Consider the following 14,571-nt stretch of genomic DNA (forward strand, 5'->3'; position numbering starts at 1 on the left):
TTGTTTAAAATGGCATTTTCTCATCTTATACAGTTAAAAGGTATTTGAAGAGCAGGATTATTTAGAGTTTCAGGGTAAAAGTGAATTTTATTTTCCAAAGAATATTTAGTTTTGTTCTATTCCAATGGTCCCAAAAGGATGATTTTGAAGGCTGCTACCCTTACAGGCTTACCCTTTCACCTTTTTTCTATTCATTTTAAAGATGAGAAAACAGACTTAAAGAAAGCCCCTTAGCACACAACCCTTTTATAAGGGTTACCCCGCTTACCCACTCCAGTTTTGTTTCCAGCTAGCCCCTCCCCAGAGTCTTCATTTTGGCCACATGGAAATGAAATTCCCTCAACCACGCTTCACACATATTGAAGCCCGTGCAATGCAATATTCTTTCCCTTCCCATTTGGGTTCAAGGAATTCCTACCCACATTTAAAAACAAATGAATTAAAAACCCCACCTCAGCTCAAGGGTCATCTCCAGGAGTCCCCACTTTGAATAGATACTTCTTTTGTGTGCTCTTGTGGCACTGTACCCTGCGACATCACAGCCTGTGAGACATTACACAGCTTAGTGATTGGTTATTTACGTGTCTCTCTCTCCCATTAGACTTCAAACTCCTTGAAGGCAGGGACTGTGTCTATTTGAATGCTCGTGCTTAATGCAAAGCACATAGGGGAAAGGGAAAGTCACACAGACAACCAACACATTTTCGTTGAAGGAATTAATCATCCTTGCTACCTCTCTCCCCTTCATGCCCCATGGCCTACCCTTCATCAAGTCCTACACACCATCAAAATATTCCTCAAATTCGTCGATTTTTCTCCATCTTTATCACTACTACCCTGCTTCAAGCCACCATGCTCTATCACCTGGACCTATGTAACAGCCTTCTAATTGTCTTAACTACTTTCTTCCACTCATGCCCCGCCCATCTTTTCCCCATACAACAGCCAGAGTGGTTTTTCTAAAATGCAGATCTTACCAGGTTATTCTCTAGCCAGAAAGTCTTCAGTGGTACCAGATTATTCGTAGAATAAAGTCCAACTTTATGCACTTAGTTTGACCTACAAGGCCCAAACTTCTTTAGTCTCAAATCTTACCTTTTTTGCTATCTCTAACTTGCTGCTCTCCCTTTCACCACAGGGCGTTTGCACATGTGTCTCCTCCACTCAGGACATTCTTCTCTTTCTTCTTCTCATAATTCACTGCCATTCACCTTTCAGAACTCAGCCCCAGTATTGCTTCCTCAGGAAAGCTTCCTCTGACCCTCCTGATGAAATCAAACCTGTTATTTGTGGCTCTCCTAGCACCTTTATAATATCTATCACTGCTTATTTTCATTTAATGTCTTTCCCCCACCCCATTAGTCTCTCCCACTGAAACCCCAGTGGCACATAAGAAGCCCTCAATAAATATTTCAGAATGACTTACTGGTGATGCAACACAAAACTGAAAGAGCCAGTCCATTTGGGGAAATGCACTGTGTTTTCGCCATGGCCACAGAACCCCGTAACCACGCAGGTCTCTCCAGGGAAATTTCCTGAAAATAGGCTGCCCTTGTTCATATGTGATGCTGAAACTAGGGCAGGCAGAGGACAGGCTGAACAAAGGGAGACCGGAGCATCTACTAAGCAAAGGTTTCGTCGTTCCCTTGCTTTAGGGGCCTAGGCTTCAGAGCTCTGAGATGAGTCAGCTGCTTGAACAGTATGTACTGGTCCATTAATTATAGAGCCACTTAATATGACTGTTAGGGAAAATTCTTCCAAAAACTGAATGCTGTTATGTAGCATCCCTGATTAACATTTACTTCCCAAGTAGTATGCATCATGATGATTAATTTCTTAACTTAATAAACACATCAACTGCCATAGAAACAGCTTTATCATTAAAGGGAAACATTTTTCTCTTAAGCCAGAAAAAGGGCAAAATGCCCAATCACATCACATCAGATAGTTTCTTCAGTCTTTCCATTCTCCACAGCATCTATTCCAAAACCTTCCCCACTGTCCTCAAACCTCTAACCCTCGACAAAGGATGACTTCCCCTCTTCATTCACCAGGAAAAGAGAAGCATTCAGATAGAAATTCTTCAAATCCCTCCCCCTAAGCCTTTTATTCCCATCCCCATGCCCATCCTGCATGGCTCTGTATCCAATTCCGACTTTTTGATCTGCACTTGTACCCAATGGGAGGATAACTATGGCATTCTTTATTGCTCCCAAAGAGCCTGGCTCTATCATTTATCCTCACTCTTTTCTGTGGTTTCAATATCTTCCCCCATACTAGTTCTTTCCCATCAGCTTTTAATTGAGAAGTTCTTTTCCTTCTCACAAAATGTCCTCCCCAGGTCCACCATCCCCCTCTAGAAAGCACCCTATTTCTCCCCTTTGCAGTCATACTTGAAAGAATTATCTACACTAGCTGACTCCACTTCCTCAGCTTCAGTTACTCTTCAACCCATTGAAATCTGGCCTCCGTCTCTACCTTTCCACTGAAACAGTGCTCTTGCCTAAATCACTAGTGACCTTTCTGTTATTAAATCCATTTTAACTTCTCTTCAGTCCTTATCTGTCTCAGATATTTAGCAGTATTTGTCATTGTCACTACTCCCAGTGCCTTGAAAAACTCAACCTGGCTGCACAGACCATGGTTTCTAGGACCTCACAATTTCCTGGTTTTCCTCCCTACCTCTCTGGCACTTCTGGATTTTCTTTGCTAGATCAGGCTCCTTTACTAAATTTCTAAATGTTGGGATTCCTCTGAGTTTGGTCCTGGGCACTTTTCCCGCTCTACCTTCTCTCCTTGGGTTGATCACATCCATTTCTATGGGTTTCAGTTAGCTTCTAGATTGGGTTTCTGACTTAGATACAGGAATTGAATTCAGGCAATTTGTAAACTTGAATGGATAAAAAACATTTTTATTTTCATCAATCTCTAATGAAAATTTAGTATTTCTCCCAATTATGAATGTAAGCAACAAACCACAGTAGTATATAACCTGTGCCTGTGACTTTGTTAGTATTAGAAATCATATCTATTTTCATATATTACAGTTGTTGCAGATACTGCAAAATATTGTTTATGCTTATCATTTCAGTGTATAGTAGTTATTAGATCCACTGCCAGATCTCTTTATTTAATGAGTCAATAATTACATATATTACTACATCACAATTTTTGTATTTGATAACTCTATTTCAGTATAATCCATTTCCTTTGTAACCCTATACATTTCATTTTGTACATTTAAAAATATCATTCTGAGATGGGCTCCACAGGCTTCCCCAGACTGCCAATGGCACAAAAAGCATAAAGAAGCCCTGTTCTAGATGCTGATGACTTCCAGCCTAAATCATCTTCTGAACTCTAACTGGTTTCTGGATATGTGTACTTGAATATCTCATGAGAACCTTAAGTTCAACATGACCCAGACTGAACTCATCAACTTCTACTACTCCCATTCTCCTCAAAGCTGCAGCTTCTCCTGTGTCCTCTGCCTCAATGAACAGGACCAAGAGCCACTCAGTTGTCCAAGCCAGACTTCTGATCTGTCCTCGACTCTTCCCTTTCCTTCACTCTAACAATCAATCAAGAACCAAATCATGTCTATTCAACTGCTTTATTATTTCTAAAAAATCACCCATTTATCTCATCCTCAATACCTCAATTTCGGTAACCATGTTTTCTCTTCTCCGTAAGTGGTCTCCCCACAAACAGATGGAGCTCCCCTCTAATCCATTCTCTCCAATCATTGTTAAAATGATCTTTCTCTCCCCAAACACTGTGCTTAGTCTTAATACAGCCCACTTCACACTATCTTGTAATTACTTGAATATAAATTCCAGGAGTGCAAGGATTTTTATCTTGCTTATTTTAGGATCTGCAGCATTAAGTGTGGTGTCTGGCATATAGGAATACTCTATGTTTGTTGAATAAATGAATGACTGGACTGAGCTTCAGCCTGATGGTTAATAGCAGCTCAATAAAAAGGTTGAGGGACTACTCAAAATCTTAATTTTACTAAGAAAAAAATCCTAAAAACTTATACCCCAAGATGATTTAACCTCTATAACACAGAAGATTACTACTAAAAGGCTGCAAGGTGCCTCCTTAACATTTAATAAGGAAAAATAGTTCTTCAATATCTAGAGCTATCCCAGCTTCTCTACCTTCTCTAAATACTTCCCTCTGTGCTTAATAATGTCCCAGTCTTCTTGATTCAAATTTGATAGAATATTTGATGTAAAGGAGAAATAAATGATTAAAAGTCATTTGATAATATTTGTAAACAGAAGCTCATGCCTCCCCATGGTGAGATTATGCTGTCAGAATATGACACAGAATGATAATGTCATAAACCCCTAGAACAAGCCAAACCATATCAAATCCAGTAGTTTCCTTGGTAGAAGAAACATTTGAACAAGGCCTTGGACATGAATCTTTTTATTTATGTCCTACTTTTACCCATTCGGACAAATACTTGTTTAAATACAAACCAAAGTGATGAACCGTCTACTACAGGTTATATGCTTAACCTTAAAACTTAGAAATTATGATCTATTATATTATGCATTCAAGCACTTAATTAGGCAAGCTAGCTGTGTTTAAGAAATCTGCTGTTTCTTGGATGTTACTATTAGTAGGTCTTCAAGAATTTCTAGGACAACACCTAAGAGCTTTACTTCTGTGTAAAAATTCCAAGCAACATAGAAGCATAAAGAGTACAGACATGTTGCCCTCTTTCACTCCCCTTCCCCACCCAATCCACCACCCCCACCACACCCCCCACCAGCCAAAAGAGAAAATGCTATGTGAATGAATGTGGCATGGTACCTAAGACACAGTAGGTTTCAAGAAGGGCTTTTTATTGTCCTATCCCCTTTCCCACCGTACACATTCACATATACATTAACACTCAAGTGCATTCACACAGGCAAGACATACACACACTCAAAAACCTAAGTAATGGGTCGAGCAAGCCATGATGCAGGGGTAACCCAGGTAATTATACTCATTAGCCAGAGATACCTCCCAGATTTGGCTTCTAGACTGTGGCTGGGGACCTGATAGAGGGAAGAAAATAACAGTGGGACACTTATCATGTTTAAAAAAATAATTGATGAAGAGATTTGACTTTGACCTACAGTGACAAACCACCATCAAAATGGAAGGAAACTTGGTTACCTGACACATTTTCTGGTGATACAATCTCTTTGATGGGAGCCAAGCACCGTGAATCAATGGAGACCAAAATGGACAATTTTAGGAGACATCTACTCATTATCATAATTGGTGTTATGATCATAGCTTTTGTTTATACCTGTTTTTGCTTTCTCCATTATTACTGTATGAGCGATGATGCCCCCAAAGCAGGAATGTAAGTTTTACACCTTTGAATTAAGAACGCAAGGTATGTGTGTGTGTGTGTGTGTGTGTGTGTGTGTGTGTGTGTGTGCGTGTATACATGTAGGAGTTTTCGTTGTTGTTATGGTTAGTTAATGTTAACTTTAGACTTCAAAAGAGCTACCAACATCTTGTGGGTGGATACCTTCACTTAAATGATATCAGCTCAAATTATTTCAAGTACATTATCAAGTTTAGCCAAAGCTGTCCCTTATTCAGGGTTCAGCTGAGCCCCAGGCTGCTAATTTCATTATAAATTGAGTCTAGGAAAAGAGGGAATGACTATCTGAATAAGACAGAATGAAAAAGGGGAGAGAGAAGGCACTGGGTCTCTGCATTCCAAAGACAATAAAACATTTTGGATAATCTACCATTTAAAGATATAATAACATGAAAAATTATTAACTGTGTTCAGTGATCTCAGTCCCTGGCTTTCATATAGGAGGATCAGGCTGGCCCTGATATACTAGTTCCCTAAAAATTTCCCAATGCAAGGACTGATGACTGAAATATACCAGTGCTCCATTCCTTTGGTTTTAGAGGAAGATTGTGAATATAAATATGCATGGAGAGAAAATTTGATGGTGTAAATATGATAGGAAAACAATGAATTTGGTCTAAAGAGTGTTTTTTTTTATACATGACAAGTGTGACATTTGTGCCTCAGTTGCATATCAACTTGTGAGTTTTTATAAAAAGTTTAATTTCTGGAATAAATAAAATTCTCTCTCTCCCTCTCAACAGTAGATTTGAAACAATTTTGTGTCATTCCGTACGTGGACTATATGGTTATGAACTGTGGTTGAAACAGTAAAATTAAGAAAAAGGAAAAGCATTCAACATATGTTCATATCTGTAACCTGAGTCATGGCTTTCACCACACTCCAATTCTTACTGTGTTCAATTTTCCTGTGCCAAAAAAAGACCAGAAGTCTAAAATGACACAATAGCCTGTGTTTTCTGGTGATAGCAATAGTATTCTTTTGGTTTAAATTGTCATACTCCAAATTTTCTATATTTTCAGGGTCAAGAAAGAAGGTGTAATGGCCAAGTCATCTAGGTCATCCAAAATATCATTCAGTGACTCCAAGACAGTTAGTCTGTGCAGTCCAGAAAAACAATCCATGCTATCCGGTATAGACAAGCTATCTGGGCTCTCAAGTCCAGGAAAGGCATCCATACCATCCAGTGCAGAAAAGTTAATCAGGCCTTTGAGTCAAGAAAAGTCATGTAAGCCATCAAGTCCCAAAAAAGTATTCAGATAATCCCACCAGGAAAAGTCACATAGAAACGCAGTCTAGAAAAGGCACGTAAACAGGCTCATGCCCATAAGCTAGTCAATCAAGTCAGTTCATCCTATCCTGATAAGGCCAATGGGACACCTTGGCTAGCCAGTCTACAATATCTGGTCAGGCCAACCAAAACTCCTTGTCCACCCTATCCACAAAATCAAAGCTTGCCCAAGCCATCCAGTTTACAGAAACTCACCAAACGCCACAGACATCGTATTCTAAAGAGGTCAGTTAGTGCAGGTAGGGCAGACATATTATTTAGGCCTCAACCAGTCAAGTCTTGTCTATGCTACAAGGAAAAATGCCTTGTTTGCAGAGCTGCTTCTGAGTTTTTCATCAATAATACTTCAGAGGTGGGCCTCCCTGGTGGCGCAAGTGGTTGAGAGTCCGCCTGCCGATGCAGGGGATACGGGTTCGTGCCCCGGTCTGGGAGGATCCCATATGCAGCGGAGCGGCTGGGCCCGTGAGCCATGGCCGCTGAGCCTGCGCGTCCGGAGCCTGCGCGTCCGGAGCCTGTGCTCCGCAACGGGGGAGGCCACAACAGTGAGAGGCCCGCATACCTAAAAAAAAAAAATAAAAAAAATAAAAAAAATAAAATAATACTTCAGAGGCGAAGAAGAAGAATACTCAAAACCCACCTTTTCCACGTGAACTGAAGCCTTTTTCCAAGTCCTTTCATAAGATAGATTCCAGACCCAATGCACTCTGTGGCAATGTGAATGACAGTGATATGATGACATACTACAGTGATGGTGACAATGGCAAGGAGATAACCATTATCTGCAACATAAAACGCAAGGAAGTCATCTATAAAACCACCCATGAAATAATTAAGGGCTCAATAAAAATTAAAACCACCCATGAAGAAGCAAACTTACACCAACTGTTTTATGCTCACCATCTTTTAAGACCCTGATAGAGGGAAAATCCACTTGGGATCACTACTGAGGTTAGACTTATCCATCTTGGAGGCAATTTACTTGAAAAATAGTAGTTAAATGCATGACATAACAAATGATTTTATTGTAATTATTATTGCATTTTAGAGGCATAAAGCTTTTTTGAGGTATCTTATTTAGATCTGGTCACTTGGATGGGAACCATAAACACACACACATAAATATAGAAATGAATTGCAAGATGGGTACCCTGGACTCCTCTTTCCCTTGGATTAGCCCTCAATTGAAGTCTCAACCCAATTAACCTTAACTTATTTTTTTCATGTTTACATACAGGTCTCACAGTTTAAGACTGTCTTTCTGTAGTGCCCAGGGCTTGGTGGAAATGGCTCTGTGTGCTTGCTTCTGGCTGCATTGGGAAAACTCCTGACGGTCATTTCTAATACCATGCCTCCTGTGACTGCTACCAAAGTAAGGGTCCAGCCTCCAGCACCCACACCTTAAGTGTTCTAGTCTTCATATCTCTCAACAAGGCTTTTCATTCTTTTTGTTATCCTTCAAAATGATTAAAAAAAAGAGTTTGCCCTATTGTGCATTCTCAAAATGTCCCAGTTGGAGGTCTGATATCTACCCATTTTCTTCACATGGTACCTTCCCACTCTGAATCGGCATGGGTGGGAGGCCAGGGAAGAACCTTGGAGTTATATTCTCTAACTTCCCCACTGATGAGAGGTTATCCTTTCCTTCTTCCAAGGGCATGGTTGAGAAAAGCGGACAAAGTCCTGGAGTCCCAGCCTGTATTCCAGTACAGTGAGGTTACTTCCCTGTAACATATAGCAGGATAAGTTAAATGCCATAGCTAGCATATATTGAATGTGTACTATTTGCCAGCCATTGTACTGGTCTCTTTATGTCTTGTGAGTCTGAAGGCCACCCTCCCCTCAATTTTTCTGATTTACTAAAAGAACTCACAAGACTCAAAAGCAGGTTATACCCATGGCTAAAGTTTATTAGAGCAAAAATATACAGACCAAGAGCAACAGGAAAAAGACCTCTATCAGGAGGAACCTAGAGAGGTTGGACACACGCTTTTGAGTACTAACCCATCTGGGGCCACCTAGGACATGCTATCTCTCTATCAACAAACTAGAGGGACATATGCAAAATGTCTCCGCCCAGGGAAGCCTCCGCATCTGAGGCTTTTATTGAGAGCTGGTCCCATAGGTATATCATGCTACATGACCAGTCATGGCAAGTGAAACTCAGGATCCCAACAATGAAACCAGATGCACATCGTCAATGTTGATGTTTGTGCAAAGCAATCAGGTGTACAAAACATGATCATCAACCATTAACGTAAGAACATTCCCACAGAGTTGGCCAATGGTCAAATCACGGTTCCCGGTCCCCTTGACATACAAGGACCAAACATCCAGACCTGCTGTGTTAACACTTTCCTCATATTTCACATGTTTTATTTAATCCCCAACAGCCCCCTATTATATGGGGAATTACATGAGTTAACCGAGACTCTGTAACGTTTAGTAAGATCACATCTATTAATTGGTTGAATCAAGATATGAATCTATGATTGGCTTATGTTCACATTTTCATTATGCTGTACTGCCTTCTCACTACCAGTTTCTAGGGTGCCTGTTTATCCACAGATCACCCAATTCATTGGTGTGACCAAAATCCCTACTTGACCTTTAATCAATCTGGGCCATTTTCCTAACCTACCAGGAGCATATAAAGATGTCTTATGTTCATTCAGATCTGACTTCCCCATAGCCTCTGCCTCTATTGGTGGTCCCCTGGTGGGATCTGTACCCATAAGGTCATCATAAAATTCACAGATGGCACAAAGTAGCTGCTTAGGTATAAAGGTTTTAAGAGATGGTATATGCATTTAAAAAGCATTGTGAGAGCTACAGACTTGATTTCCTACTGGTATTACCCTTTTTGAAAGGATAAACTGTAAAGAGTTGGAATTGTTCTGGGTTAGGCTGGGCTTTTTAAATTCACAAATAGAAGCAAAAGTTCTGATCAGATTTTTACAGTTTGGTATGAAAAACAGTTCAAACAAAAAAGTAGAACAAGAAGTATAATGAACACCCATATAAGCATTGCTCAGATTCAACAGTTATCACTACATGGCTAATTCTGTTTCACTCCTATCCATTTCCCTCCCATTTATATCTCTAAAAGATAATAAATTTTAAAAAATATATAAACACAATACTATTATCTCATGTAAAAAATAATAATAATTCCTTAATATAAATTATCCAGTCAGTATTCAAATTTCCTCATTCGTCTCATTATTTTTATGGTTGCTTGGTTCAGATGATGTTGATCAGTGTTTGACAGCATCTAAGTATTTTAAAATCAAAATTACAATTTCATTGGCTAATCTGGCTTCATATTGTAAGATGATTTTGGAGTTAATCTGAGCTATCAGTAGCCTGGAAAACAGCAAAAGTTGAAATTGTACGGTTTTCAGCTTACATTCAACCCCTGTCTTGGGAGGCAAAGCCAAATAATCTAAGCTCTCTTCTCTTTCCCATTTTTAAGCTAGAGACTTATAATACTTTAAAGGCTGTGAATATTAATATCTAATAAAAATGACTAACTGCCAGTGACAACCAATGAAAATGACATCTTAAGAACAAGTTATCAGCATGAGTATGTATGTTCCTTTTTAAACCACACTTAATTATAGAGTAGGAGTCTACAGAATATTTGAAGCTCATTCAATGTGCAACATTCTAGGTGCATTAGTGGGGCTTTCACACATAAAACCTGTATAAAATACGTAATAAAAATATGTATCATGGGGGCTTCCCTGGTGGCGCAGTGGTTGAGAGTCCACCTGCCAATGCAGGGGACACGGGCTCGTGCCCCGGTCCAGGAGGATCCCACATGCCGCGGAGAGGCTAGGCTCGTGAGCCATGGCCCCTGGGCCTGTGCATCTGAATCTTGTGCTACGCAACAGGAGAGGTCACAACAGTGAGAGGCCCGCGTACCACACACAAACACACACAAAAATATACCATGAGTCAGAGAAGAATGTTAGCAAAAAAAAAAAAAAATTAACCAGTGAAAGTTTGTGCAGGCTAATAATTAAAATAATTAAGTCCTATCACTCCAAAGGATAGTCTTTGGCACTTTTTGGAAATGTCCTCATTTAAGTAAGAGGGCTCCGAATTTCTATTTCCTAGCCTTCTTCCAACATGTATTATCTCTCATGGTACCTTTCTCCTTCCTTCTGTCTTGCTCTCTGTTTACTTCCCAGTTCAGCAAGAGTCAGGGCCATATCTCAGTCAGTCCGTGGCTTCCTTACATTTCCCTTCTCCAGGGAGCACTGTGAAGCCAGTTTCACGGGTGGCCCTTCCCTCTCAGACTATCTCCACTCCCTTTCCCTTCAATCCACATTCCTGACACTCACCTCCAAAACTCATTCCTTCTTCCTGGCTATGGAACTGAAATTAATTATATTTTCACTTTCAGATTTTTCATCATTAGTGTATGAAAGTTCCTTATTCAGTACAGCTCTTTCTAAGAACCCATCACTTAAAATAAAAGTGCTAATCAGAGAAAGAACAAAGAAACCCCAAAGTTAGCAGAAGGAAAGAAAACATAAAGATCAGATCAGAAATAAATGAAAAAAAATGAAGGAAACAATAGCAAAGATCAATAAAACTAAAAGCTGGTTCTTTGAGAAGATAAACAAAATTGATAAACCATTAGCCAGACTCATCAAGAAAAAAAGGGACAAGACTCAAATCAATAGAATTAGAAATGAAAAAGGAGAAGTAACAACTGACACTGCAGAAACACAAAGGATCATGAGAGATTACTACAAGCAACTCTATGCCAATAAAATGGACAACCTGGAAGAAATGGACAAATTCTTAGAAATGCACAACCTGCTGAGACTGAAGCAGGGAGAAATAGAAAATATGAACAGACCAATCACAAGGACTGAAATTGAAACTGTGATTAAAAATCTTCCAACAAACAAAAGCCCAGGACCAGATGGCTTCACAGGCAAATTCTATCAAACATTTAGAGAAGAGCTAACACCTATCCTTCTCAAACTCTTCCAAAATATAGCAGAGGGAGGAACACTCCCAAACACATTCTATGAGGCCACCGTCACCCTGATACCAAAACCAGACAAACATGACACAAAGAAAGAAAACTACAGGCCAATATCACTGATGAACACAGATTCAAAAATCCTCAACAAAATACTAGCAAACAGAATCCAACAGCACATTAAAAGGATCATACACCATGATCAAGTGGGGTTTATTCCAGGAATGCAAGGATTCTTCAATATACGCAAATCAATCAACGTGATACACCATATTAACAAATTGAAGGAGAAAAACCATATGATCATCTCAATAGATGCAGAGAAAGCTTTTGACAAAATTCAACACCCATTTATGATAAAAACCCTGCAGAAAGTAGGCATAGAGGGAACTTTCCTCAACATAATAAAGGCCATATATGACAAACCCACAGCCAGCATCGTCCTCAATGGTGAAAAACTGAAACCATTTCCACTAAGATCAGGAACAAGACAAGGTTGCCCACTCTCACCACTCTTATTCAACATAGTTTCGGAAGTTTTAGCCACATCAACCAGAGAAGAAAAAGAAATAAAAGGAATCCAAATGGGAAAAGAAGAAGTAAAGCTGTCACTGTTTGCAGATGACATGATACTATACATAGAGAATCCTAAAGATGCTAGCGGAAAACTACTAGAGCTAATCGATGAATTTGGTAAAGTAGCAGGATACAAAATTAATGCACAGAAATCTCTGGCATTCCTATACACTAATGATGAAAAATCTGAAAGTGAAATTAAGAAAACACTCCCATTTACCATTGCAACAAAAAGAATAAAATATCTAGGAATAAACCTACCTAAGGAGACAAAATACCTGTATGCAGAAAATTATAAGACCCTGATGAAAGAAATTAAAGATGATACAAATAGATGGAGAGATATACCATGTTCTTAGATTGGAAGAATAAACATTGTGAAAATGACTCTACTACCCAAAGCAATCTACAGATTCAATGCAATCCCTATCAAACTACCACTGGCATTTTTCACAGAACTAGAACAAAAAATTTCACAATTCGTATGGAAACACAAAAGACCCCAAATAGCCAAAGCAATCTTGAGAACGAAAAATGGAGCTGGAGGAATCAGGCTCCCTGACTTCAGACTGTACTACAAAGCTACAGTAATCAAGACAGTATGGTACTGGCACAAAAACAGAAAGATAGATCAATGGAACAGGATAGAAAGCCCAGATATATACCCACGCACATATGGTCACCTTATTTTTGATAAAGGAGGCAAGAATATACAATGGAGAAAAGACACCCCCTTCAATAAGTGGTGCTGGGAAAACTGGACAGCTACGTGTACAATAATGAAACTAGAACACTCCCTGACACCATACACAAAAATAAACTCAAAATGGATTAAAGACCTAAATGTAAGGCCAGACATTATCAAACTCTTAGAGGAAAACATAGGCAGAACACTCTATGACATAAATCACAGCAAGACCCTTTTTGACCCACCTCCTAGAGAAATGGAACTAAAAACAAAAATAAACAAATGGGACCTAATGAAACTTCAAAGCTTTTGCACAGCAAAGGAAACCATAAACAAGACCAAGAGACAACCCTCAGAACGGGATAAAATATTTGCAAATGAAGCAACTGACAAAGGATTAATCTCCAAAATTTACAAGCAGCTCATGCATCTCAATAACAAAGAACAAAAAACCCAATCCAAAAATGGGCAGAAGACCTAAACAGACACTTCTCCACAGAAGATATACAGATTGCCAACAAACACATGAAAGAATGCTCAACATAATTAATCATTAGAGAAATGCAAATCAAAACTACAATGAGGTATCACCTCGCAGCAGTCAGAATGGCCATCATCAAAAACTCTAGAAACAATAAATGCTGGAGAGGGTGTGGAGAAAAGGGAACCCTCTTGCACTGTTGGTGGGAATGTAAATTGATACAGCTACTATGGCACAGTATGGAGGTTCCTTAAAAAACTACAAATAGAACTACCATACGACCCAGCAATCCCACTACTGCGCATATACCCTGAGCAAACCATAATTCAAAAAGAGACATGTACCAAAATGTTCATTGCAGCTCTTTTTACAATAGCCAGGACATGGAAGCAACCTAAGTGTCCATCAACAGATGAATGGATAAAGAAGATGTGGCACATATATACAATGGAATATTACTCAGCCATAAAAAGAAACGAAATTGAGTTATTTGTAGTGAGGTGGATGGACCTAGAGTCTGTCACAGAGTGAAGTAAGTCAGAAAGCGAAAACAAATACCGGATGCTAACACATATATATGGAATGTAAGAAAAAAAAAAAAGAAAAGGTCATGAAGAACCTAGGGGTAAGACGGGAATAAAGACACAGACCTACTAGAGAATGGACTTGAGGATATGGGGAGGGGGAAGGGTACGCTGTGACAAAGCGTGAGAGAGGCATGGACATATATACACTACCAAACGTAAGGTAGATAGCTGGTGGGAGGCGGCCGCATAGCACAGGGAGATCAGCTCGGTGCTTTGTGACCGCCTGGAGGGGTGGGATGGGGAGGGTGGAAGGGAGGGAGACGCGGGAGGGTAGAGATATGGGAGCATATGTATATGTATAACTGATTCACTTTGTTATAAAGCAGAAACTAACACACCATTGTAAAGCAATTATACTCCAATAAAGATGTTAAAAAAAGTGCTAAAAGGTCAGATTTCAAACATTTCTCACATATAATACTTTCTACATGAAATTATATAAGCATGGAAATTAACTCAACATTGTAAATCAACTATACTTCAATAAAACTTAAAAATTTTACAAATGAAAAAAAATGTATAAAAAGAAATTATGTAAGCATGGAGCTGA

At 39.3% G+C, this 14,571-nt stretch overlaps 1 protein-coding gene across 1 annotated transcript in view; it reads left to right on the plus strand.

Annotated features, from left to right (window-relative positions):
* The first annotated feature begins 4,388 nt into the window (after positions 1-4,388).
* The window catches only part of CXHXorf66 (chromosome X CXorf66 homolog), a 36,836-nt gene continuing 26,653 nt past the window's right edge, over positions 4,389-14,571 (plus strand). The window contains 5 exon segments of the mRNA XM_060086386.1: positions 4,389-4,515; positions 5,218-5,371; positions 6,422-6,684; positions 6,687-7,042; positions 7,300-7,525. Coding sequence (XP_059942369.1) covers positions 4,428-4,515; positions 5,218-5,371; positions 6,422-6,684; positions 6,687-7,042; positions 7,300-7,525 — 1,087 coding nt within the window. The 5' untranslated portion in view covers positions 4,389-4,427.

Source organism: Mesoplodon densirostris, chromosome X, assembly GCF_025265405.1.
Source record: "Mesoplodon densirostris isolate mMesDen1 chromosome X, mMesDen1 primary haplotype, whole genome shotgun sequence".
Classification (NCBI taxonomy): domain Eukaryota; kingdom Metazoa; phylum Chordata; class Mammalia; order Artiodactyla; family Ziphiidae; genus Mesoplodon; species Mesoplodon densirostris.